Source organism: Trichogramma pretiosum, unplaced genomic scaffold (genome assembly GCF_000599845.2).
Source record: "Trichogramma pretiosum strain Unisexual culture from Peru unplaced genomic scaffold, Tpre_2.0 scaffold188, whole genome shotgun sequence".
In the NCBI taxonomy this organism is placed as follows: Eukaryota; Metazoa; Arthropoda; class Insecta; order Hymenoptera; family Trichogrammatidae; genus Trichogramma; species Trichogramma pretiosum.
Genome location: NW_019640858.1, coordinates 11,337 through 39,197, shown reverse-complemented (window position 1 = coordinate 39,197; position 27,861 = coordinate 11,337). Strand labels below are relative to the sequence as shown.

The following is a 27,861-nucleotide window of genomic DNA, read 5'->3' as shown; positions in this document are numbered from 1 at the left end:
TATAGGGAGGAGGAGTGGGGGGGCCAGAACCGGCATAGCTCACCTACTCGCCCGGCGTGTATAACAAGAGGGAAATCAAAATACACGTTATACCGAACGTTAAACCGGTAGGGCTTGGAGCAAGGCATGTGCCGTACGCACTGCGTCCTAAAATCGAGCAAGAAATTGATCGACTAATCAAGCTTGGAAACTTAGAAAAGGTCGAGTCAAGCAACTGGGCAACACCCATCGTGCCAGTGCGTAAAAGTAACGGTCAAATCCGCATATGCGGCGATTTTAAAGTCACGTGCAATCCACATTTGCAAATAATGAAAATACCATTAGCACGAATCGATGATATCTTTGCAGTACTGCAAAACGGAATAACATTTTCTCAGTTGGAGTTGCCACACGCGTACATGCAATGTTCAGTAGATAAAGAGTCGCGGAAATATTTAACGGTAACTACACACGCCGGCTTGTTTCGGTTTACACGTATGGTCGAGGGCATCATCATTGCTCCAAGCGAATTTACGCAAATAATGTCCGAGTGTTTACAAGGCATTTCGAACGTGATCGCGTATATGGATAATATTCTATGTAACAGGCAAAACCAACGAAGATCACCTCGCAAATTTACGCTCAGTCTGCCAACGATTGACGGAACGCGGCCTACGTTTAAGGGCGTCTCTACATAAGAACGCGGACATATGGTCGCACAGCGTCGCGCGCGTCGCGACTACAGTTGCCAACTACAAAATAAACTACATTACTGCTCAGAAAATTGGGAGTTAACTCCGAACCTAAAAAAATTGTAAACTTTAAAAAAGAGTCATTGTGCTTGTGGTTAGAGCTTCATACAACGATGAATTGTCAAGACGTAATAAATCTTTATCAAATTTGGAACGTGTACCAAGAAGTTGTGGCAGTGAACGAAGAAAATAATAGAAATAGAGTCAGGCGATGGTAGGCAAAACCACACATTAGGCACAACTATCTACAATAGGGTGTCCGTTATTTCCCGACTTTTTTGTATTGCTTCTCCCCCCACCTAGATGTCTTCTATTTGATAAGACAATGAGAAAGCCGGGTTATAGAGTTCGAAAAAATGATTTTAAGGTGGCCCCCAAGCGGCTTGAAGCTTACATGTATTTTAAATGGGAAAAACTTAAAAATTTGATTCTCAGCGATAAAAATGATGAAAAAATTCAGCAACCCATGTATTTTATGTATTTTTTGACGAGGAATCGATTGGTGACCTTGAATTTGATCTTGAACATAACCTCAAAGCTACAGCGAACAAAATATTGAGAAAAATCGTTTTTTTTTGCGGTAACCCCCACTTTTTATTGCAGATTCGAAAAGAGCGGAAAATTTCAAGTCAAATTATGTCTTTTGATTTTTTTTCAAGGGCATTATAAAGATGCTACAGATACAAATAAAATCCTAATTTTAGCGTGCAATTTTCGAGTTTTTACTAGTTAGGGCTTTATCTATATCTGCAGCGCCTTTTGAATACCCTTGAAAAAAAATCGAAAGACATAATCAGACATGAAATTTTCCGCTCTTTTCGAATCTGCAATAAAAAATGGGGGTCACTGTGAAAAAAACGATTTTTGGTTCTCTGTAGCTTTGAGGTTATGTTCAAGGTCAAATTCAAGGTCACCAATCGATTCCTCGTCAAAAAATACATAAAATACATGGGTTGCTGAATTTTTTCAAATTTTTTCATCATTTTTATCGCTGAGAATCAAATTTTTAAGTTCTTCCCATTTAAAATACATGTAAGCTTCAAGCCGCTTGGGGGCCACCTTAAAATCATTTTTTCGAACTTTATAACCCGGCTTTCTCATTGTCTTATCAAATAGAAGACATCTAGGTGGGGGGAGAAGCAATACAAAAAAGTCGGGAAATAACGGACACCCTAATATCCAGGTTTTTATCTATCTCTCTATAAAGTTCAACACACCGCAAGGGGACGGGAGGAAAAACCCCGCTCTCGCGCATTTCTGCGGTCATTAAGCAGGTAGACCAACCACAAAAGTGGAGCAGCCACTCAGCTGCACGTCCCTCACCCGACGTACGAAAGTGAAGGGTGGGGGACCTGCGTTGCTCAGCGGGGACCTCGAGGAGGTGGGCGGCCGGCTCGAAAGCACTGGTCGTATTCGGTCTTTACTCTTTTCCTGGCTTATCTCCGTTCTGATACCTGTAGAGGGGGTATGTTTGGTTTGGACTAGATTCGATTCCTGTATTTCTTCTTTGGCTAATTGACTAGAGTTTCTTATGTACTATTTGGTGATGACTAGAATTCTATGAGTGCTCTTTGGTGATGACTAGAGATTCGGTGTTTACTTGGTCATGTATTCTGTGCTCTTCTTTCTTCTTTTCTTCGTAAGATTCTCTTGCAACGATAAGTAAAACACTAGTAAGATCTCACTTCTTACACTGAAAGAAATTTTGGATTGTTTTTGTCTCACGATATCACATTACGCTACAAGGAGCGCGAACAAATGAGCGTGCAGACATCGTCGTCTGTCTCTCTTCCTCTTCGGGTTCTTCCCCAAGAGTAGCGCACGGCATCCATCTTGTGTTGCCGACGCGCGCGTAGAAGGAGGCGGTAGACAAGATCTATGTCACCGTACGCCGACCAGAAAACACAAGCGCACGAGAACTAAAGGCGCTTTTGATGAGTACGTTGAGAATCTACGCGTGTCAGAAATACGTCACACGACGTTCGTGGACGAAATATCGACAATGGCGTCAAGTAAATTGTAATCATAGTGATAGTTTTAATTTCCGTAAAATAGCAGTGAGTGTTTTAGCACAATATATGTCAATTAGGGGGGCTCCGCCCCCTTGCTCGCTCCACTCGCCAACCCCCCATGGTTAAAAAGAATTTTATTTTATAGTTTTGAATATATATAGTTATTATATTTTATTTTAATGTTTATATCGATTTAACACCACCTAAAAATTAAGTTCATTTATGGTACATTTTACGCTACTATTTTTCGCCATAAAATTTTAGTGATAAGTTGTACTTAAATGAACTTTATTCAATAGGTAGATATATCGGCGCGTTTTTGAAGTGGTTTCCTCATAAATTCTTTGAATAGTAATATGTAGTATGAATATTTTAGTTAACTAATGTATTTTACGTCTTGTCGAAATGCTTGACGAACAGAAATAACTTTAATAATAAGTTTGTATGAGACTGTTGAGAGAAAGTCAAGAGTATTGAAATATTTTCTAAAATTTCAAAGAGAAAATTAGAGAAATAATCAAATAAAATTTGAAAATTTATAAGATATATATCTGACAGCATCGGCATATATAAATTAGAAAACAGTGAAATTCGTAATGCAAAGTGCTGAGTGTGCTTAATAATTTGGTGTCACCGGTCGTGAGCATTTGGCCAACTCCATCCCATGAGTAACGATTTACTGCTGTGCAGTATCTCGGTTTAGGAGGGAGTGTACATGATCGGGGTCGCGGCGTTGTTCGGTACACTAAACACTACATATATGCTAAATTAAATAAGTGAATTTGCCGTGCAAATATACTCATTTAAATACTTGTAATTACAGAGAGAGAGAAGAGACGAAAGAAAAGTAAAAGAAGAAAGTCACCTTCAGTGATAATCCCGACGTTCAGGGTAAATATATGAGAATATTTTTTTTCTTCTTGAGTGAACATGTGACGAGAATCTGGACAAGATTGCGTCTCTCTCTCCCCCAAAGCCAATACCATCATGACTTGTACTCATATATGAGTTCATTGTTTCAGGTGCAAAAGCGCGACCACGGCAGATCGCACGAGAGAGAGAAAGACACGTAAAATCACGTGAGCAAAGAGACTGCGTGAAACGCGAACGCATCGTAAGAAATAACGAGAGAAGCAACGAGCTACGCAGATAGTACAGCTTGGGCCAGCTTGTAAGCAAGTCGCGCTTGCACGATAAATAAAAGAAATTCGAATTAACGAACGGTAGCCCGCTGTAGTCACGTCGCGTCGTATCGCGCCGCGTAGACCGAGCGAGTGCAACGAGTGCATTGTGAGCGAGTGTGTGTGTGCGCCCTGCAATCCAGCGTCGTGGATGGGCCGCGGAATCGCAACCGTAGCAACTGCATGTAAGTGCCAGTTTCACATCGACATCTCTCTCTTTGCATTGCGACTCGCGTTCGCTGGTTTAAGGGGACACACCTGTGTTTATGCCTATAAATCTAAAAATATAAAAATAAAGGATTACTGTTAAAATTTTTGTTTTCTAATGTTAAAATATGATTTTAGAGGTCCTTTTACAACAAAAAATGTGTCTCTAGTTCCTGTAATTATTAAAAATCATCCATAATTCATGCATATTGATTTTTGATTTCTAAGTCATTCACCGCATGATTTTGAATGCAATTTTTCACCAATCCGGTTCCTTAGGGTCTCAAAAGTTTTGTAATAAAATTCTCTTCCACTTAAGTGTAGCAGATTTTTTTTTTAGTTATTTTTTTAATCTGCTCATCTCCAAATATAGCAATAGGCGTTAAAAAAATAGCTATTTTTGTCATTTTTTTTGTACTTTAGTATGAAAAAAATTTTCCAAGCCTTTTGTTTAAATTCTGTTACACTTAAGTGGAAAAGAATTTTATTACAAAACTTTTGAGACCCCAAGGATCAAGATTGGTTGAAAATTATGGTCAGAATCATGCGGTAGGTCCACTAAAATCTGGAAAAATCAATATCCCAGATAAGCACATTTAAAATTATTATTTTGAATTATATCGCTGATGATGAAATATGAAGTATATACTCTCCATAGAATAAGAATTAACTTTTTTGCCATTCAGCAACAAGTTGTACATTCATGAGTATCTTTTTTCTTGAATAAATAGAGTATGTACCTCTGAATAATACTGAAACAAATAAATATATAAATTTATAAATTAACTCTAAGTATAAGCATAGTGTGATAAATTTTGTTATAAACAACAAACAGTTAAAACAAAATACTTATCTTGCTGCTGCTGCAGCTATGTATAGCAGACACAGGATGCTACAAGCCATGCAAAACATAACCCCGCCTGTCATAACAAAAGCCTTGATGAGATGCAACATATGATGCAGCTGCGATGAAATAGATGAAATTTAATATTTTTATGAGGTTTTTATGTATAAAGTGACAGGAAATTAGGGTGGTGTAAACAATCTATGTAATAGATTGAAATTAGTGCAATGTAGTGTATAAGAATTCATACAATAATACATACCTTTGAGATTTAGTGAGCACCAGCAGCATAATATTCATCTTGGGTTTTTCTTCTTGACCTGCGTTCCACCCTAGCTTCTTTGGTGCTTGCTTGAGTAGCTCTTTCTGCATGGAAAAACCTGGTCTCGTTGCTTTTATTGGCCCAATTTACAGCATTCTTTCCAATATATAGATCAAATTCTTTCATGATGTCCAGTAAGCCACTTTTTCCATCATTGAATGTTGCCACTGCAGTGTAACAAGCAAATGAGAGAGAGTTCATGCCACTGAAAGATGCCTTGGGGGCTAACTTCCATACACAATTATTAAAACTCTCATTAGAGTTCTGATTGTATCCCCCAACGCATCTTTCAAGTAGCTCAGGTTTAGAAAGATTAGTGAAAACTGGTTTTATTTTTTCCATGATGGCTTTTGGTAGTGAGTGTTTGTGTTTGTATGTTTTGTGTGTATTTGTCGCCTTGGCTTTCTGCCATTCACACCAAGAATCTTGTCCTGATGGGCAAAAACTGTGATTATGCTCCTTATCTGTTGAGCTTTTATGATAAAATATGGCCCAGATTGCATTGGCCATATCTGAAGCAGATGTAGAATTAGATCTGATTGCCTTGCCATAATATTGTGTCAATTGATCTACCACTTGAGCTGTAAGTCTTCCTTGACCTCCAATTGGTTTCTTGTCACTAAGAACTTGTCCAGACAATTTTTTCTTCAGGTCTCGCAGTTGAGTCCCCATCCTTTTCTGCACATGTCTAACACATTCTTTCTTGATAACTGCATAATTTTTACCATAAGGTTTAGCTTCATTGATTGAGCTGTATACCTTGCTGTCCCCATCGCCAATGTAATACTTGTACTTCAATTTATACTTTTTTACAAAACTCTTGAACATTTCTAGTACTCCATCTACTTCCATTTTTCCACAGCTTCCTTCATGATTAGTTGTACAATGTGGCTTGTGCGATTCAAACCATTCTTAGTATTCTTCTGAATCTTTGTCTAAATTCTTTTTACTGTTACAAGCTGGGCAGTATTCATTCTTTATTGATACGTCTAAAATTTTTTTTGTCTGGTTGCCAATGATGGTTGATACTCCTTGGAGAGAAGAAAATCCTCTTTTCCTCCAACTGCCATCACCAGACACTGTCAAACCTTCTTCTCCCTGAGTTGCATTCAATTCTTCTTTGACAGCTTCTCTCATTGAAAAATCTGCTACAGATTTGGAAGCTTGACACAATTGAGAATTGATGGTGTCAAAGTGACTTTGAGTGACTGGTGGTAAAGTATCCATCAACCCACAAAGTGTCTGCAAACCAGTATGACCATGTCCAAGAGCTCGAATCATGAGAACACTTCTACGCTTGATCTCAAATGCATTAGACATGGTTCCAATCTTTTGGCTTGAATCTACATTTAGCTCTCTTTGACAATCTGAACACTTTATGTTGATTTGAAATCCTAGTCCACGAATAGATTGTTAAGATAGTTTCACTTCACCTTTACACATTACACAACACAAAGCTCTTTCTAACATTGGAAACAGAATATTAATATCAATTATTCTATACTGTACATCATCGATTGGGATCTTGATTTCTTGAATTTTTTTAGCTGAAGTTGATGCAGTTGTATTAGATTTTCCTTTTTTTATTGGAGAGCGAGATCTATTACCCATAAAGACTTTTTCTCTTTTTTTCGCTCTACCAAACTTTTTCTTCTGGTAATTTGTTGAATCACCTGGAGTTCTTCCTCTTGAATACATGCTGACAATATAATCTGAACTTATTTGTAAAAGCACAACACAATCATTCACAGGCACTGTAAATTGCTCACTTTATTTCACTTCACTATAAATAACTTTTTTAGCTATTCAAAAAAAAAATCCATCCAATTATCTAATATTATAAGTAGCAATTATAATTGCTGTTGTATAAGAGAGTAATACGTAATAAACACAGAGTAATAAATAAAAGACTTTTCAGAAGAAAAAGATCTTTTAGCTATTTTCCAAAGGTGCAAGTATACTCAGAGAATCTAACGCCCTCAAGCAGAACGATCGATTTTTGAATTTTGGAGCGTTAGGCGTGGGTGACGGTTGCGCATGTTCGATGGTGTCGAATATATATACATGCAAGTTCATCGTTCGTTCGATTGAAAATTTTGAAGAAATTGTTGTACAATAGGGGTTGGAAACGTTATTTGTATTTTATTTGATGATATTTATGATTTTATGATATTTATGGTTATTTTTCTTCATAAATAACATCATAATTAAAATGCATCAAAATACAAAAAAAGTTTCATGACATTTTCTTAAATAACTTTTGATTAAAAAAAGTTTGAGACACGTGGTTTGAAAATTTGAAAACTAGATAAAATTTTCTTTCGAAATATTAAAAAAAAAACGTCGATTTTTTGATCCGAAACACAGGTGTGTCCCCTTAAGCGAACACTCGCGCGTGCCGTGGTACTGCACCTCGTTGCCTGGCCACCTCTGAGCATGGCTGTAATCCACCCCAGTCATTAATAATAATTTATCTTACTTTTTACATCTAATTCACTCGAATTCACTCGTACCGAGAACGCCGTGGCCGGGAGTCTTCAGGTGTTTTTTGAAGGAACACACGGCCGCCTCCCACAGTCCTCCAAAGTGCGGCGCGCCAGGGGGAATGAATCGCCATAGAGTTCCTTGCTCGGCGAGTCGATTGGTGACATTCTGCCTCGCGAAGGCTTCCCTAATCTTAAGGTCAGCACGGTGGAAATGAGTAGCATTATCACTCCAAATTTCGGAGGGGTGGCCGCGGCGACCATTAAATCGCTCAAGCGTCCCAAGCAAGCTCTCAGTCGTCAAGTCGCCGACCAGTTCGAGGTGAATCAACTTCGACGCCAGGCAGACGAAGACAGCCTCCCAGGCCTTAGTTGTTCTCTTACTCTCCTTTGCCGTGAGAATCATGAACGGGCCGGCATAATCCAGACCAGTGCGCTGGAACAACCGACCGGAAGGGCTGGGTGAGACGCGCTCTTGAGGCAGGGCTGCCATGAGTTTGGTAGCCGGTCTTGCTCGGTTTGCGACGCAGGTGACACATTGCTTCACGTAGCGTCGAATGCAGCGGGCTCCGTGAATCAGCCAAGCGCGCTAGAGTACGTGCACATACGTCGCTCGGAAGCCCCCCTGCTTCGCTCGCTGGTGGGCCCAAGCTATCACTAGTCAGCGAGAGGAGATGAGGCGTCAAGAATCGGTGGATACTTCTGCTCGAATGACAGCGACGAATGTTGCAGCCGCCCGCCAACGTGGAGGACACCATTCGGACACACAAATGGATTGAGCGCTGCCAGCGGCCCCCTCGCAGGAACAGGGCGGTTTTTCGACAAAGCCGCGATATCCTCAGGATAACTGCGTCGCTGGCTCTCTCGAACGCAAGCCTCATAAGCCTCACTCAGCTCTATTGGTGTCAGAGCTTGAAGGACTGGTGCGACGGGCAGGCATCTGAGTCGTGATCTCATCCAGCGGTGGAGTCGCACCATGAAGTCGAGCAAACGGTTCAAGTCAGAGAAAAGCGAAATGTGGCTTCGCTCCGTGCGATCTTCGGCGTTGATCTGTAGGCATTGAGCAGCGACAGGTGGGCTGGCTGGCAGCTCCAATGCTCGCTCGGTTGAAGGCCACATTGACGACGGTCGCGACAGTCAGCCAGGACCGGAGATCCAGCAGCTACGATCCAGGAGCTGTTCAAGACTAGCGCCTCTTGACGCCATGTCTGCGGGGTTCTCGGCTGACGGCACGTGGCGCCACAGACTGCCTGGCACGAGTTCCTGAATTTGGTGGACGTAACTTTCTACCACAGAGTTCCCTGTCGGTTCCTCAGAGCCGATCCAATGCAAGGCAATGCGAGAGTCAGACCAGGCGCAGCAGCTACGAATGTCCACACTGAGCTCCTCGCAGCTGGTGTGTAGCAGTCTGGCGGCGATCAGAGCGGCTCGCAGCTCGAGGCGCGGGATCGTCATTCGAGGTACAGCAGTTGATGGTGGACGTAAACTGCGAATTGGACTGAGCTTGGTCTTCGCTACTAACAACCTCGTGATGGACTCCTGATCGACGGGACCGACCCTCGAGTAAGCCACCGCGGCCATGGCACGTTGGCTTGCATCGGCGAAGACGTGAATACTCAAGTCAGTCGTTGTCGACGTCGTACCAAGCCAACGAGGAACAGAGAGTCTCTCTACCGCAAAGAAGCTACTTCGAATCTCCTTCCAACGACGCGCCATCGAGGCCGGCAGTTCCTCGTCCCAATCAAGACGCGCTCTCCAGAGGTCTTAAACGAGCATCTTTGCGAGCAGCATAGCCGGTGCCACCAAACCGCACGGATCGAACAGCGTGGCTAGCTCCGATAGTACCACGCGCTTGCAGAGGCAGCCAGCTCGATCGGTCGGCAAGCTCAGGCCGAGGGTGTCCTGCTGAGGGCTCCAGCGGACGCCCAGTTCCTTCACAGGCTCATCTTTAGTGAAGGTAATCCAAGCTGGTCAAAGACGGTCGTCGGCGTCCAGGTTCTCCAACAGCCGAGGGTGGTTGGCCACCCATTTACCCAAGGGAAAGCCGCCCGCCTTCATCAGCTGAATGAGCTCGTCCCTCAGTGTCAAGGCGTTCTCCATATCATTGGCTCCAGACAGCACATCGTCCACATAGCGGTCTCTCAGCGCGGCTGTTCTGGTCCTCGGATACTTGTCACCTTCGTCGTCACACAGCTGCTGCAGGGTGCACAGTGACAGGTAGGGGGCGCACCCTGTGCCGTACGTCACTGTGAGAAGTTGAAAGTGACGCGCCGGCTCCCTGCTGTTCGGGCTCCAGAGAATGCGCTGCCAATCGACGTCGAGCTTGTTGACCTTGATCTACCGGAACATCATGCGGATATCCGAGCAGAAAGCGACCTTATAAGTTCGCCACCTCGGCAAGACGACCCAGATGTCGCGCTGCAACTTCGGACCTCGACAGAGCACATCATTCAAGTTTGCTCCGTTTGATGTGGAACTTGAGGCATCAAACACTACTCGCAGTTTCGCCCCCGCATCGCTCTGTTGCCAGATGCCGTGGTGAGGAATGTAGTTGGCCGGGACGACGGCTGCTGACGTCTCGCTCGGGATCATTAGTCTCATGTGGCCCAGTCGCTCGTAGGCCTCCATGAAGTCACAGTAGGCCTTGGCGAACTTCGGTTTTCTCTCCTATCGAGCCAGGCCGCTCGAAACAGGGATCAGCAAGCTTCCGGCCTACCCATGGCGCACTCGCCACGCGCCTTAGCCTTGCCGAGGGCGTCGTAATTTCCAGATGTTGCACACACGCAGCGTTGGATACGAGCGGCTGGGCCCGGTCCGGCAGGTGAATCTGGATGCTCGCAGTCTGTACAGCTCGGCTGGCGAGACCGCCTCCGAGCACTCTGATGTCGATCGATGCACTCTCAAGAGTCGCACGTGCCTTACGCGCAATACGTGCGGATATGATGGTAATCTCCGAGCAAGGATCCAGAAGCGCGCATACGGCCAACGAGCGACTGCCCCGGCTGCTAATGCTCAGCACATCCGTTGGCAACACCGCGAGTCAGGATGAGTGGTGAGACGGTCCCTCCTCTCGATCAGCCAAGTCGACCTCCTGTCGATCGTCCGAGATGGTGGTTAGCATAGATCGTCGCTTCTTCACCGAAGAGCTCGACTCCATTGGATCCCCGGGTCTCTTCAACCCTCCATCGTGGAGTAGGGTGTGATGAGCAGCTCGGCAAAGTTGGCAGGTCGATTGAGAGGGGCACACTCTGGCGGCGTCGCCGGGTCGCTCACAGTTGAAGCAGAGTCGATAGCGCGCAGCTCGCAATCGCCTCTCGCCAGGATCCAGTCCGGTGAATGCCTCGCAGTGACCGATGTAGTGATCGCCGTGGCATTGGGCACAGTCCCGGGGGTTCGAGCTACTGGTCGCATAGCTGCGTGCCGATTTCTCCGTGTTCGCTGAACCCGTAACCTTGCTGCTCAGAGTCAAGCTGGATGAGCAGGCCGCTGCCATTCTGCACCGGCTGCCAAGGAAGTCGATAAGCGTGGTAAAAGATGCGAGCTGGCACCCTTTTCTCGAGCCTCCCTCCGGCATCGTCGCATCGATGCGCTCAAGCTCAGACTCCCAAGCTCGACGAGTCGCTAAGTCCATGCAAGACGCCGCAATCGACACGAACCAGCCGTCCCAGGCGTCGACTGGTCGACCCAGGGTCCGAAGCTGGTCCCGGTGCTTGCCAAGGGTGTCCATGAGGTCTTGTAGGGACTTCACTGAGTCCTCACGGATCGGCTTGAGGGCTCGCAACGCGCTCCTGGACTTGTAAGCGGTGGTTCTCATACCTATTCTCCAGTAGATTCCAGGCTGTGATGTAGTTGTCACCGGTCATAGACAGCGTGCTGAGAGCGGCGCTCACCTCACCCTTTACACGTGTCTTCAAAAAGCACATCCGTTCCACGTCACTCAGATGTTCGTCATGGTCGATGAGGGCTTTAAACAAGTCGCGAAAGGACTCCCAATCCTCGCGACGCCCACTGAATTCGAGCACTTGAATCAAGGGCAGTCGTGAACGCGACTGACTTGACGCGGGCATGTCACGATGCCCGGCAGCCAGGACGTCCGGGGCGCTGCGCACTGGCAGTCGCGCTTCCAGATCTCCTTGGACATCGTAGAGCAAGCCTTTCGCTTCAAGGTATCGCAGTCGGATGGTCGAGTTGACGTAACCTCGTTGGTGCTGCTCATCTGCCGCGTCCTGCAGCGCCACGTGGTTGCACTGGAAGTCCGCCCAGTAGGTCTCCAGCAGCTCTCCTCGAGCCCGTACTTGACCTAGAGTGCAGGCTTTACGAGGGGCGGAGTTCATCGCCTCGCATAAAATCCTCATTATCTCGATCAGGTCGAGTTGAGTACCTCTCAGATTGTCTCTGCAAGCAAAAAGTCATCTCAATGTGAGTCTCAGCTCGACGCTAAGTATTAGCGGAGCACACAGCTTTCTCATCGCTCCAACTCTCTCACACGACCGTGTTTTCGTGATGCAATACGCTCGCTTCGTGGACCAGGCGACGGTGCTGGCACGTTGGTATCGCTAGTCTCGTCACATCACAGCTCACGGGGTCAAACACATATCTATCACGCATCATTCGCGCTTCGCTTCACTCGACGCAGCTCGATGCCCGCGTCAAGCAGAGTTATCACGTGGTCGCCTCTCACCGTAGATATCACCTCACACAGACACTCGTTTCATCATCCGCTCGGACTCGCCATCCGCTCGCAAAATGCCGTAGCCTTTTTGTTACTGCGCGAAGATTCCAGTACCTTTCACGGTGCGTTGATGCACCGATCGTAATGCCGCATTGTGAGCCGATCAATTCGCTCCGCCATTTTCTCAGTTCACGTCGTTCACACTTGTGCTTATAAGATTGCACTTACCTTGCGTTCATCTTGTCGCTGGTTGATTGATCCGGCTCCAGAAGGACCAATGAGTGAATTTTCACAACAAGAGGGTAGAAAAAAGGCACTGCACTGTTTATAATAGACAACGGTTTATTTATTTTTTACTCTTTTTTGGTCGCACAGAAATACACTGCTAGATAGCAGCTGACGCTGCAGCATGCGTCTCGTGTACGGCGTAGTTGGTCTCACACATGAGAGTGGGGAGTCGAGCTGATAAGCATGAAGTGTGCTCTGATATCAATCGCATGGCGCGTAATACAATTTTACTTACTAACGCGATCACATTCACATGAGTCGCAGGATACGGAGAACTCAACAACATAAAAAATACATAATAACAAACATAACGGAATAATAAATACATAAAACATAACATGACAACGTAACGACTATTTTTTACGAACAGTTATGAAGAGATGAAAAATTCGTTGTTACAGATTGAGGCCAGCAAAACAAAGAGAAATGAGAAGGCTCCAAGAGTCAACGCTGCCTCAGTACCCCCAATTGAGGAAATTGTGTGCTACCGGTGCACGAAGGTCGGGCACTACGCCAGTTCGTGCCCACTGGTGCCACAAAACTTGTGGTTCTGCTATAGCTGCAACGAGGTAAAGAGACACAACTCCAAGAACTGCCCCAACAAATGTCAAGAGTACGTATCAACCAATTCAAATTCGAATAATAAAAATAAATCTAAGTGTAAAATTATGAGAGGTGCGGGTAGAGGCAGGGGTAGAAGTAGTTTTAGAGGTTAGAGATTTACACCCTATTCCAGGTCATGATAATGATACGGATAACTTAATTTTTATTGTGGATTCGGGCGCGACCGAACACATAGTAAAAGAAAGAGAAATTTTAGAGAAATTTGTAAAGAAAAATTTAGGAGTAATTAAATCCGCTAATAAAAATAAATCCGCTAATATTAAAATAGATGAGATGGGAAATTTGACCTTTTACTCCGAAAATAACAAAGAGATAATACTCTGGAATATCTTAGCCGCAGAGGGTATAGCTGACAATCTGTTATCTCTTCGAAAATTCGCGGACGCAGGATTCGGTATCTTTCAAGATAATAAATAGTTGAGAATTTTCAACAAGAAAACAGGAGAAATACACATAAGAGGTGTATACCGTGAACCGAATTGGATAGTAACTATTGACTTACCGGATAGTTCTGAATCAAATACGAAGCGATACGATTTTTCGGCTCGGTTAGTAGATACAGAGTATATACAAGCTTCTGAAAACCTTCAGTCATCAGAGCTTGAGAGGGAGGATTTTGGTAATACAGAAGCAGACATAAGCTTAAAGAGAAAAATCACCGACTTGAACACAGAGATCGCTGACGAAGAAATTGAAAACTTATCGTGGAATTTCCCTAAACCCCCGAAAAGAGATCCTGATAGTGTAGGAATGTTCTGGCACAGGAGACTGGGCCATACGTCGAGCGACTATTTGATTAAATTACAAAAAGAGTGTGACCTCCTTAGTAAAGCGAAATTCGGGGAAGAAAAATCCGACTGTGATATTTGCAGATATGCGAAAGTTTACAGCATAAGTAATGGAACAGAATCAGGAGATTGTCTTGAAGAGTTCTTTGAACATACAAGAAATTGAAGAGGTAAAAATGAGAAAGTATGCTACTTGAGAACTGACAATGGTACAGAATTCACGGGCGGAAAATTTGCAGAGATTATAAACTCAATCTAATCTTTGCCACGCTCTGTCTGGCCACAGCACGGAGTAAGCGGCGATCGCGCTTTCCTATTTTCAACTCATATGTCACATTCGCTTGCCATTTGTTCTACATCTGCCTCGATGCCTAGCCACCACACGCACGATCTTCCCAATGATTTCATCTTTACAATGCCCAGGTGCGATAGGTGGAGGTCGTCGAGAATACAACAACGTAATTTTGTTGGAATGACGACACGGTAGCCCTAAAGCAGGCAGTCATCTTCTACGGACAGCTCGTTTCGTTTGACAAAAAATTTCTTCTCTTCGTCGGACATATTCTTGCTGTCGGTCGGCCAGCCGAAAATACAAAATTTTACGATGCGCGAGAAGACGCCGTCTTGCTTTGTTTCTGCGACAATGGTTTTATAATCGAGTATTTTGACTTCTCCGCTTATAAAGTTTAGTTGCGACGTGTTCTCGCTGAATACGTCTGTAGCGTCCTCAATTGGCAATCGCGATAACGCATCGCAGTTTCCGTTTTGATCTGATTTGATCCATTCAATTACATAATCGAATCCCGACAAAAATATTGCCCAACGCTGTAATCTCCACACTGCCGTTTGTGGTATGCCTCTTTTCGGTCCAAAAATGAACTCGAGCGGTTTGTGATCGGTACGCAAAATTATTTTTTTCCCGTATACAAAACTGTAAAATTTGATAAACCCGAATACAATTTCTGCTGGCCCTTTTTGTGGAATGCTTTTTGACGCGAAAGCGATCGGTCGCTCGGTTCCGTCTTTGTACTTATGCGACAGTATAGCCGATAACCCGTAGTGTGACGCGTCGCATGCCAATATTATTTGTGGTTCGGGATCGTAATGAGCCAGGACCTTTGGCGAGATCATCTCATTTTTCCCCCACCAAAAAGCTTCATCGCATTCCTTGGTCCACTCGAATTTATCCTTGCGCGCGCAATCAAATAGAGGCTTTAATTTATCGGATGTATTTTCCAGAAATCTAGCGTAAAAATTTATCAGACCGAGGAATGAGCTGAGCTGTTTAGCGTCTTTAGGCTGAGGGGCTTCGTACATCGCGATGTCTTTCGACTTAGCTTTGTGTAGCCCATGTTTGTCGATAACATACCCGAGGACCTCGATGCTGTCTTTCATAAAATCGCACTTATCCTTGTTTAGGGCGTCTCTACATAAGAACGCGATCATCGGTCGCATCGCGTCGCTGCGTCGCGCGATTACAGTTGCCAACCTAAAAAAAAACAGTATTGTAGTGCTATATTCAGATAACCTGAATTGTCTGCAACTGACAAACACGTATCTTGGTCTCAGCTCTAGTTATTAATAATTAACTTTTATTTTATTATTTACAATAATTAACTATGGTTACCGTGGAAGACGTGATGGTACGCTTTTATGCAAAAAATCCGTACATGTTTTATAAAACCCATTCTGATAACCCATTCTGATAACAAGGATGCCAATAAAATTTTTGAGTTTTATTCAAGTCTCCAATATTATCTCTTTCGCCAATTGAAAGTGAATATTTCAAGTAAGTAATCTGTCTTGAACTTTATTGTATACATTTTTATTTTATTTTAATTCTAATTATATATTTCCTTTACAGTTCAAGAACTAAACTCCAAATGGGATTTTATGCTCCACACTTTTGGTACAATTCATTTTAAAAAATTGAATAATAAGAATACATGTATGTCGACTTATGAAGACTTGATGTACAAAAGGCTTTACTTTCTGAAAGATCACGTTAGCCCTCCGCAGAAGGTTCATGATAAGAACATGTATTTAAAAAAGTTCAGATTAACTTTACAAAATAGAAATGGTCAAGAAAATCCAGCCAAGAAACGAAAGCTTTATTGTACTATTTTAAATAAATCTCTAACATCAATCAAAAATGGTCGTGTAAGAAGAATAAGACTACTTGCAATGTTGGAAGCTTTCTCTACGTTTAAGAAGTCAAACAATTAATTGAGATTAGTAGTGAAAGTGAGTTAAAAAGTGCATGAGTTTTTAATGAATAAAAATGGTTAAAAAATTAAAACTATACTGTACTGTAATTTATTTTTTAAAAAAGCAATTAAACTCTTGAAATTGTTGTACTTTAGATCAAGTTTATTACTGAGAATTCATTACTTCTTGAAAATTTCACTTTTTTCTTGTAGAGATATAATTCTGCTTCTAATGATGAGTAATATTTTATTTTCAGTTTAATTTTTCAATGTTTCAAACATGTATAGGTTAAAAATGTATTTAACTGAGATTTTTTCCTGATTTTGACAACATTCATGATACGGTATATAATATGACAGTGTCTTAAAGCAATTCACACTAACTATAATTTTGATTAAATCTTCTCTTACTTTTTTCTAAACCTAAAAACCTCATGTGGTTTGTGAGAAAATTATAAATAAATATAAATCACAGATAATAAATAAATAACATAACTGAGTATAAACATTTATTTCTTTCAAAATGAACAGAAAATACTTGATCAGTGATGACGTTAATTATGCAATGAATATTAAAAGCAGTTAAAACATAATTATATGTTATGCTGGTTTTGTTGTTATTTTTAGTCACTTCTGTGAGTTTTCAAATTGCTCTTTAAAATTAGTAATATCTTTCAGCACATATTTTAAGCAATCAAGCTCTTTTCCTGGAGGTACCCTTTTAAAAGCTTCTAGAAGTATATCTGTATAGTCGAGAGCTTTATCGGCAGAAGATGGCATTGAAGCTTTTGAAGTGGTTGAAATACCCATAGAAGTCGAAATAACCTCATCGGATTTTGAGTAATTTTCTGCATAGTGTCGAGAAGATTCCTCATCTTTTGATTAATTCGGTCAACTGCTTTATTTTTAATCTTTTGTTTTTTATTCGAATAATCTGGTTTTGGGGCCATGAAAGCCTTTTTCTTGGTTTGCCCATTAGGCAGTTGAGATGTACCGGCTGAAAAAATAATAAATTTGAGAAAATTGTTATTGACTCGTTTAAACATTTTTTTATGAGATTTTACCATTGTTGTCGGGAACAGAATTTTTTTTCCAAGATGACTGTACAGGCTTTTGTTCGATATGAGGGATCATAAAGGCCAGTTCTTTCATGTATGGAAAAGTCACTTCAACTATACCATCGCTAGATTTGGTTTTCTTTTCAGCATTGTAGGCTTCTTTAAAGTTCTTCAACACGGTGTTCCAAATCTTTTGAACATCTTCACCTTAAAGAAAAGAACCGCAAAAGTCAGAATTAATGATAAGCATATTATGACTATAATTTCAAAAAAAATATAGTCAATGTTAAAATATATAATGATGGATTTAATGTTAAGTTATTTATTTACCTGTAAGTAAATCAGCATTTTTGTTGCAAGATTCATTAACATCGTTAATGTAATCAGCGATATCTTTAAATCCTTGTTTTTTCATAAAGGGGTCAAGATAATCATCTTCGTGTTTATCGTACATAAATGTCCTGACAAAAATACCACATATAATCGTCTCTATGTATTCTGACATTTTGAAAAAAGAACAAACACTTATAACGATCACACGTTGTAGGGTAAACAAACGTACTATGTGAAGTCCACACAGATACTGTACGGATAGAAAATCCACTAAAGCCGCTTGACAAATCTCAGCCAGTCCAAACCAATTTTTAAAGTCACGTGTTCGGAAAACCCAAGAGCCGAAAGTACTAGGCGCCTTTTATGAGTTTTGAGATCACCTCGATACCTGCTGAAACAAAGGAATCGTTGGTACAGATTCGTTTTCTGCGGCAGTCGTTGAGCACAGCAGTAGTTAAGCCCGATTTGCAGTGACATAAAAAATATTGTTCGTTAATAAAAATGAATCAACAAATAAGCGTCTTCATAATTAATTTACTCAATGATCCAAAAGAATTGGATAACTACGATTACATTTTCAACAAAAAAAGGACTAAACATGGAACAAACAACAATTCCTTTCACCGTCGAGTGATAGATACCGTCAAAGAAATTTATGGCGAGGAAGTTTCAAGTGTGTAATACTTAAACATTATTGTTTCTTTTTTTAAATTAAATTTTTGTAAAATTAAATTGTTTTTTTAGAACAAGATGTTTCTAAAACTTGGAAGGCGATGCGTGACAAGTTTGTAAAGATGAACAAGAGACTACGTAAAGGTCTAACCCCAACCAAACATGAATTTTATAAAAATTTAATTTTCCTTGAGGAGCACATAGTACACACCAATGGATTGAAAGTTGTCGAGTACGGGAAAATTTATGGCACCGAAGAAGATGTAAGCTCTACTCGTCAAGAAGACATTGAATTTTTGGCAGCCGTTGGGGTCGACATGTACATTAGAATATACCCAAACAACTATAATGAATATGAAAATTATTTAGATGATTTTCCTGATGCTACTCAGCTTTTCCGAGATACTCCAAGAAAAGATTCTGAGCATGGAGAACCCTGCATCGAATTTCTGGATGATGATGAACCATAAGTGATAGCTTACATGAAAAATAACAAAAAGGTAACTTTTTATGCAGTTAAGTTATTTACATTCATACATAAATGTTAATCTCTAATTAATATGCCTAATTTTACAAACAGGCGATGAACCAATGGCCAAAGGAATACCGACTGCTAAAATTGTAAGTGTTCATGAGGTTTAGATATTCACATTCATACATAAATGTTAGTCTCTGATTAATTTGTCCAATTTTACAGATAGCTGTCGATGAACCAATGGCCAAAGGAATGCCGACTGCTAAAATTGTAAGTGTTCATGAAGTTTAGATATTCACACTCATACATAAATGTTAGTCTATGATTAATTTGTTCAATTTAACAGAGAGCTCGCGATGAACAAATAACCAAAGGAATACCGACTGCTAAAATTGTAAGTGTTCATGAAGTTTAGATATTCACACTCATACATAAATGTTAGTCTCTGATTGATTTGTCCAATTTTACAGAGAGCTGTTGATGAACCAATGGCCAAAGTAATGCCGACTGCTAAATTTGTAAGTTCTTATGGAGTATAGCTATTTACATTCATTCATATGTAAAATAAGTAATTCATTAATTTGTGTAATTTTACAGACTGGTGAGAAGCAAAAGGATAGTATAGGTAATGCAGGAGGAACCGAGTTTAATCAAAGAATGGTCTGCAGAATTTTAAATGAAGCGATTGTCGACCAGATTACTGTGGACAACCAAGTTTTGATCCTAGTCCTTTTACTTGTCTTGATTGAACAATTTAAAGTCAACAATAATTAATTATGTTCCATTTTGTTCAATAAATATAAATATTCTAGCATGTTCTATTATGTTCCATTATGTTCAATAAAAATAATAAAAATAAAGAACTTTTTTTTCCAAATCCAACTGTATTTACTCAAGTGTAACATTAATTTTACATTCCCAATTTCACATTTTTTAATTTTTTAATTTATAGTTTTATACTTCTTTTCTATCAAATAGAATTTAATATATATAATCTACCTTTTTACAAATGCTCCCACTGCCATGGTACAGATCCTGCTGGCAAGAGAAAGTACTGTGATAAACTATTTCTAACGTGGTTGGCATTGAATTGTAAATCAACTGCTTCTTGTTGCTCAACGTTTTCCATATATCCATTGGGAGCATCAATCCAATGATAAATGAAGCCTCTATACTCTTGGAAGTCCATTGTTATCGAATAGTTATGCAAACAAATTGTAGAAATGATGATATCTTCAGTCGTGCTTAAAGCCCAACCCAGTTCTTGATGATTGACAGCACACCTGTTCCTTAGTGTCGCAAAAGCACACTCAATTTTTTGCCTGATATGACTCAATCGGAAGTTGAAAATATTCATTGCTGGAGTCATATTAGCAATTTTCATGAATGGTTTGATTAAGTACGTTTGCAACGGAAAGCCACCATCTCCTATTAGATAATATGGTGTCATAATATTTGAATTTAGGTAACAGTTCTGGAATAGGGATGGCTTGATTATCTTGCAACATTTCACAAATATCACTGTTGTTGAAGGTAAACGCATCATTGAAGGAACCTGAAATAATTGGTAAGGATTGGCTATAAATAGTGTGTTTGATGTATAAATAATACAATTATAATTAAGAATGATATTCACCATATCCTCCCAAATTAAACATCAAGAACCGTTGATGAACATCACAGATGGTCATCATATTCAGGCTAAAAATTTTTTTATAATTGTAATAAGCATTTCCTGAGTGCTTAGGTTGTCGAATTGGATAATGTCTTCCATCAATGGTTCCTATACAGTGGGGAAAGTGTAATACTTGTACAAATTCTTCAGCCACTCTCTTGAAATCAGCTGATGAAGGCTGGCGTACATATCTTGGTACAAGTTGTTGATATATGATTTTGCACACCTCAGGTACAATGGCATACATTGTTGACTCTCTAATTGAAGTGAACCAAGCATTTTTTAATTGGCTGTCACCTTTAGCGAGATAGCTGTTAAATAAATAAAGAGTAATTTTTACAAACAGCTCATAATCATGACAATAAGTGGATATAATGTATGTACTTACTTTAAAACAGATGCAAATCGGAGTTGAGCAGGTAAAGGTGGTCTTCTACTTCTTTTAACAAGAAACGGTTTCAAAATTTCAAAAACAAAATTAAACTGATGAATTGTCAGGTTCGTAAATCTATAAAACTCTTTTTCGTTGTTCAATTTGAAGAAAAGGAATACTGTTAAGTAAAAAAAGAATGACACACAGTGATTGAAAAGAGAACTAAATTTATTACTAATAATTATGAGTGCATGTTGCCTTGATGGCCAAAGAGCAAGTGCGAGCTTGCTCCTTATGCTTAAGAGTGAGAGGTAAACATTGCTCTCTCGCCCGTGTGGCACGGGTCAATTACCTTGTGCTGTATACGCATATTTATTTACGTATTCCAACACGCCACCTTAAATTTATACTTCGTATACAGTGTACATATTGTTAATTTTTTTTCTCATATTTTAATTAAACTATTGGCACTTTATTGTGACTACACTAATCTTACATTTCTTTACTTACTATCTTATATTTTATATTATATTATGTTTAACATATCTCTAAGTTTATAATGCTTTTCTTTGCCCAGGGCTTTTGTAAATATGTCGGCGACATTTTCATTCGTATTCACTTTGCACACTTCGATTTCTTTGTTTATTACGGACTCATGTACAAAGTGGTAGTGTATTTCAATGTGCTTAGAATTTTTAGTTAGATTTCCATTTTTTGCTATATCTATAGCCCCGACATTATCTTCGTAAATTTTTATTGGTTTTTCTAATTTTATATTTAACTTAGTTACTAGTTCTTTTACAAATTTTACTTCACTGACTGCTTCGGATAATGCAACGTACTCTGCAAATGTTGATGCTTTCGTGACGCATTTTTGTTTATGCGACTTCCAATATATAGGATTTCCGAATAATCTTATCACATATCCCGTGGTGGATTTTCTATCGTTGCAATCACCGGCCCAGTCAGCGTCTACATAGCAATCAATTATTTCGCTTTGGTCGCCCTGCTTGTACACTAAGTTCAAGTCTTTTGTCTTATATAAATATTTCAATACTCTAAGTGCATATTTCCAATGACTTTCTGTGTAGCAGTTTTGAAATCTGCTCAAATAATTGACACTATAGCTTATATCTGGTCGTGTACTTGAACTTATGAAAAGCATAGCTCCAATGAGGTTTCTATATTTATAGTTCATCTCGTCTGGCTCATTATTTTCGAGCTTTAAATTTATTTCCATAGGCGTGTTATACAGTTTACTCTCGGTTATTTGATATAAGTTAGACAATGTTTCGATATACTTATTTTGATTAAGTGTTGAGGTTTTATTTTCATGCGTTATTTTTAAGCCTAGATATTCATCGACATAACCGAGATCTTTCATCCTATATCTTTTGGCTAATAACTCCCTTATGTGTGTTACTTTTTTTTCGTCTTCCTTACTACCGCATATCAACATATCGTCGACATATATCAGGAGATAAATTTTTTCGTTACCTTTGTACACGTATAAGCAATTATCTATTTCACAGTTTACAAATCCGATTTTAATTAAAAATTCGTGTAGACATTCATACCACGCACGTGGGCTTTCGCGCAGCCCATACAATGCTTTCAGTAGCTTACACACTTTGTTCGTACCATCCGCGTATCCTTTCGGCTGTTTTACATATACTTCCGATTTTACCGTTCCGTTCAGGAACGCGGCTTCGACGTCCATTTGTCGAATATTCAATTCATATTGACAGCAGTAAGCTAGCAACGTTTTGAGAGTTTGGATTTTTGCTACGGGGGCGTACAGGTCGTTGAGTTGCTCTTTTTGTTGAAACCCTCGGACTACTAGTCGCGCTTTGTATTTTCCGCCTGTTTTCCTACTGTACACCCATTTTACATCTATCACTTGTTTGTCCTCATTTTTTTCAACTAATTTCCAAGTTTTATTTTTATTTAGTACCTCAATTTCCCTATCCATCGCCTTGGCCCATTCATTCTTTTCCGCGCTATTCATCGCCTCCTCAAATGTTTGCGGATTTTCAAGTCTTCACACATTTGCAATTATTGTACTAGTTGCATCGAGTTTTGGGTATCGTTTGGGGCTTCTTTTCATTCTCGTTGACCTACGGAGTTCGTTTTGACTATTTATTTTTTCCTCCTTTCTGTTTTCTTTTTCACTCTCTTCGTTGTTACTAAAATATTCACTATCCTCTGATTCTGTTTTGTTGCTATCGCTATCGCTCGACCCTTCGCTACCGGGTTCAAAGATACTGCCAATGCATTTTGTGTCTTTTTCAATTATTTCTACATTTCGACTTACAACTATTTTATTGTGGAGAAGAACTCTGTAGCCTACCTCGCTGTACCCCAATAGTACGCCCATTTCTGCCTTCTTATCAAACTTTGTTTCCCTGCTTTGTTCCGGCGTCCGAACGAATACTTTACTCCCGTATAATTTTAAATGTTCAACATTTGGCTTTTTATTAAAGAATAACTCAAATGGAGTCTTAATTTCGACTGTATTCGCTAGTGTTCTATTTTTTAAGTACGTAGCTGCGCATACTATTTCCGGCCAGAATCTTTTATGTACACCGGCTTCTGCTAACAGACACCTTGCATTATTTATAATCGTTCGGTTAAACCTTTCCGCGGTTCCATTGAGTTCGTGGGCGTATGGTGGACAATTGTTTATTTTTATTCCTTTTTCGCGCGCGAATTTAAATACTTTTTTATTGATATATTCTGTACCATTGTCACACCTGATAACTTTTACTTTTTTTTCAATTGCATTTTCGCACGTGTTTACATACTCTATCAAGCATTCAAGGACTTCATCTTTCGTTTTAATACAGTATACTCGCGCCAATTTACTGTAGTCGTCTATGAACGACACGAAATATTTTTCTCCACGAAATCCTAATGTTTTGAACGGACCACACACATCCGTGTGTACAATTTCCAATGCTCGCATAGCTTTCGTTCTCTGATTTTTATAAGGCAGATTGTGCATTTTATTTTCTATACATATTTGGCATTTCAAATGTTCGTTTTTCCAGTTGCTCGGAATTCCTTGTAAAAGTTGCTTTTTGCTTAGTGTATTTAAGTAATTAAAGTTTACGTGCCCCAGCATTCTATGCCATTTTTCTTTAACACTTATTTGACTCTCATTACATTCAGCGTAATTTGTACTATTTTCATTTTTTGTCTTTAGAAAACACTTTGTTACATCCCCAATACAGGGCTGAACGTACCATATTATTTGTCTAGTTTTTAACGTCCATCGGATACATCCGAATGGAAAGAAATGGATATACAATGTTTACAATTTGTTTTAAATTTTTTTATTAGCTTACTTATACAATGGTAGGTGTTCGGATGCCGCTGCTTATCTATTCTTACACACAACTATTCTCACAAATTGTTTGACACTCACTCGACAATTTCTTTATTGATCGTTCACGATTTACTGTACTGGCGGATTGAAATAACTGCTTTGACTTAACTTAATTTAATGAATTACTTTCCCGAACTGATATCTCTGACCCATCCTCAACTGCATTTATATACCCGCTCAGTTCCGGATCCGTTTCCGGATTTTCCTTATTGTTACCCTGAGAAATTCCGCTAAGTCGCAATAACATATTTTTTCCTCGTTTGAAAGTCGCGCGTGGCCCAGCTGTTACCATCCGGGTGTCATAAACCGATTTCTTACATATGTTACCAGCGCGTCGTCTCGGTGACCGATCTGACTTTCCTTATTTTTTACAAAATTTGCCAAAACATGTTTTTAACGTTATAAACCGAATTCATTTTAGCGCGTGTTAGCGGGCCATGTGCAGTTAGTTGTTATTGAGGCGCGATCGGGAGTTTCCGATATCTCGCGGGTACGTCACAGAGTCATAAACCGTTATCTCACGAGTACGTCACAGAGTCAACCGTTATCTCACGAGTACGTCACAGAGTCATAAACCGTTATCTCACGAGTACGTCACTTTTTGATCTTATCATCTCTTATCATATCAGTTATCGTGACGTCACTTTTATCATTTCGCGGTGACGTTACAACTTCATCTCGTATACATTATTTACTTTGTATGCTATTGCCGTCACATTACCCGATTTATTCATTATTTTTGCAACCTTTCCTTTCGATACAATTAAACATTTTTCCGTAATTTTTCCGTAGCTCAACAAATTTCTATTCATATTTTGTGCATAATACACATTGTTAATAGTTACTTCGTTTTTTATGCCAAATACTTCAAAATAGCACACTATACTTCCTATTTTTGTGGCTTTTACATTTCTATCATCTCCTAGATGTATTTTTAATGGCTCAGATAATATTTTACTTTCATAAAAATATTTTTCGCTATTTACAATATGATCAGTGCTCCCGCTATCTAAGTTCCAGTCGATTTCATTGTTTACCTTATTCATCTCGTATACTTGCTCGTTACGTGTCATAGCCATCCATGCTGCTGTGTGTGATTGTGACTTTGGCTCGTTCGCGTCTCTATCTTGTCTGCTTTGATGCCGGAATTTCCCTCTCCCTTTGCCGTAGCTGCCTCTGTAGCTCCTGCCGTTGCCTCTGCCCCGCGACGTGCCTTGCCCTGCGCTGTGCTGTGCTCCTTGGTTCGATGACCCTTGCTCTCCGGACTGGCACTGCCGGGCCATATGACCAGTTTTTCCGCATGTGTAACAATTTCCATTAAAACCTCGTTTTGCCACAAATACATTTGAGCTATTGCCTGTTCCTTCTTCTTGTTGGTCCTTCATCTCAGCAATTTGTATTTTATTTTTCACGTAGCTTGCCGTCTGATCTTCTGGTTTTAATGTATCGATCAGATCTCCGATGTAGCTGTATTGGTTTGGCAACGTATTAAGAACGTAATTTAATTTTTCTTTTTCATTAATACTTGCTCCGGCACTTTTCAACTCATTTATGGTTTTTTCGAACTCGTTGAAAAATGTGACACTATCACTGTATTTTTCCAGGCTTATCTTTTCTAATTTATTTCTACATATTATTTGTAGAGCTGTGGATTCTCTTGAATACATTTTATCAAATATTTCCATGATTTTACGTGCTGTTGTTGCTTCATGCACATACTCCAATTGCTTGTTTGTAATCCCACTGTATATAACATTCATTGCTTGAACGTCCTTTTTCTTCCATTCAGCTTCAGATTCTTCACTGGCTCGATCTCTTTCAATCACACATTCACATGTTTTNCACTGTATTTTTCCAGGCGCATCTTTTCTAATTTATTTCTACATTATTTATTTGTAGAGCTGTGGATTCTCTTGAATACATTTTATCAAATATTTCCATGATTTCACGTGCTGTTGTTGCTTCATGCACATACTCCAATTGCTTGTTTGTAATCCCACTGTATATAACATTCATTGCTTGAACGTCCTTTCTTTTCCATTCAGCTTCAGGTTCTTCACTGGCTCGATCTCTTTCAATCACACATTCACATGTTTTCATTCTTAGATACATCTGTATTCTTTTTTTCCACATATTGTAATCTTCTCCGTCGAATACAGGAATTTTTACATCACTATTATTATTCACCATTTTGCTTTTTTTATTTCGAACTTTCCTTCGTGCTCAAAATTAAAACAAATATTTTCACAACTTTAACCGATTTTCTTATTTTTGATCTTTTCTTTTTAACGCTCTGCTACCATGTTAAGTAAAAAAAGAATGACACACAGTGATTGAAAAGAGAACTAAATTTATTACTAATAATTATGAGTACATGTTGCCTTGATGGCCAAAGAGCAAGTGCCCGCTTGCTCCTTATGCTTAAGAGTGAGAGGTAAACATTGCTCTCTCGCCCGTGTGGCACGGGTCAATTACCTTGTGCTGTATACGCATATTTATTTACGTATTCCAACAGAATCAAATAATGATACATTCAATGATCGATCTCATCAGCAAATGTTGCCAATCTCTAAGAACAAACAACAATTTGCTGGAGGTATTATTATTTTTTCACTAATATGATATTATATAATAATATATTCATATATATAACGTAATAATTTATACAAATAAATAAAAATTTCTATGCGTTAGGCAAATTAACAACTCCAGGTATAAAATCGAAAGATATCAAGTCAAATTGACGTCTATGACTGAGAGTAGAATTGGAGATGGTACGTGTGCATAAACGAATACAAAATTTATAGCATCTGTGTGTAAATGTCTTTGTATTTTTTGGAATAGGTTCGCATGAAACTCCGACGTCACAATTCAACACCTCCTTGAATTCACTGTCATCAATCAATCGTTCTCACGAACGCAAACGTTTAGAGAAACGTACCCCGGAACAATCCACCGATTTCTCCAAGAGCAAAAAAAAGAAAATTGCGTCTGAAAATAACTCGCATGGCCTTGCACGTAGCTGTGGATTTGGAAATGGTGCGTGTTGAGATGCGATACAAAACTTGAACAAAATTTGTAACATCTGTGTGTAAATGTCTTTTGTATTTTTTGGAATAGGTTCGCATGAAACTCCGACGTCACTGTTTAACATCTCCTCGAAATCACTGTCAGCACTCAATCGTTCTCACGAACGCAAACGTTCAGAGAAACGTACCGTGGAACAATCCGCCGATTTCTCCAAGACCAAAAAAAAGAAAATTGCGTCTGAAAATGACTCTCATGATCTTACACCTACAATTAGGGGTGGATCAAGGGTAGTTCGTAAATCTTTGCAAGGTAATGTTATCATTGTTTTAATTCCATTTCAGCTCTGTATTAATTATTTCTTTCTTTTCGTTAGGTTTTCGAAAAACGCTGATGCCACAATCTAATTCACCAATTTCAACACAAATTCCCGATTTATCAAACTCTCATATCCCGGAATCTGACAAGGATGAAGAGTCAGATTCGAGTATAGTATCGATA

General features: G+C 39.9%; 2 protein-coding genes across 2 annotated transcripts; both read right to left on the bottom strand.

The window, feature by feature from the left end:
* Positions 1–19,900: 19,900 nt before the first annotated feature.
* On the bottom strand, positions 19,901–20,266 carry LOC111694670. Its single transcript, XM_023463624.1, has one exon. It carries the CDS (start codon positions 20,264–20,266, stop codon positions 19,901–19,903), a length of 366 nt encoding a protein of 121 aa, XP_023319392.1.
* Position 20,267: 1 nt separating this feature from the next.
* LOC111694669 lies at positions 20,268–20,819 on the bottom strand. Its single transcript, XM_023463623.1, has 2 exons — positions 20,534–20,819; positions 20,268–20,452 (listed from the first exon to the last, which is right to left on the bottom strand). The coding sequence occupies exons 1-2, from the start codon at positions 20,817–20,819 to the stop codon at positions 20,268–20,270; spliced, it is 471 nt and encodes a 156-aa protein (XP_023319391.1).
* Between the last annotated feature and the right edge of the window lie 7,042 nt (positions 20,820–27,861).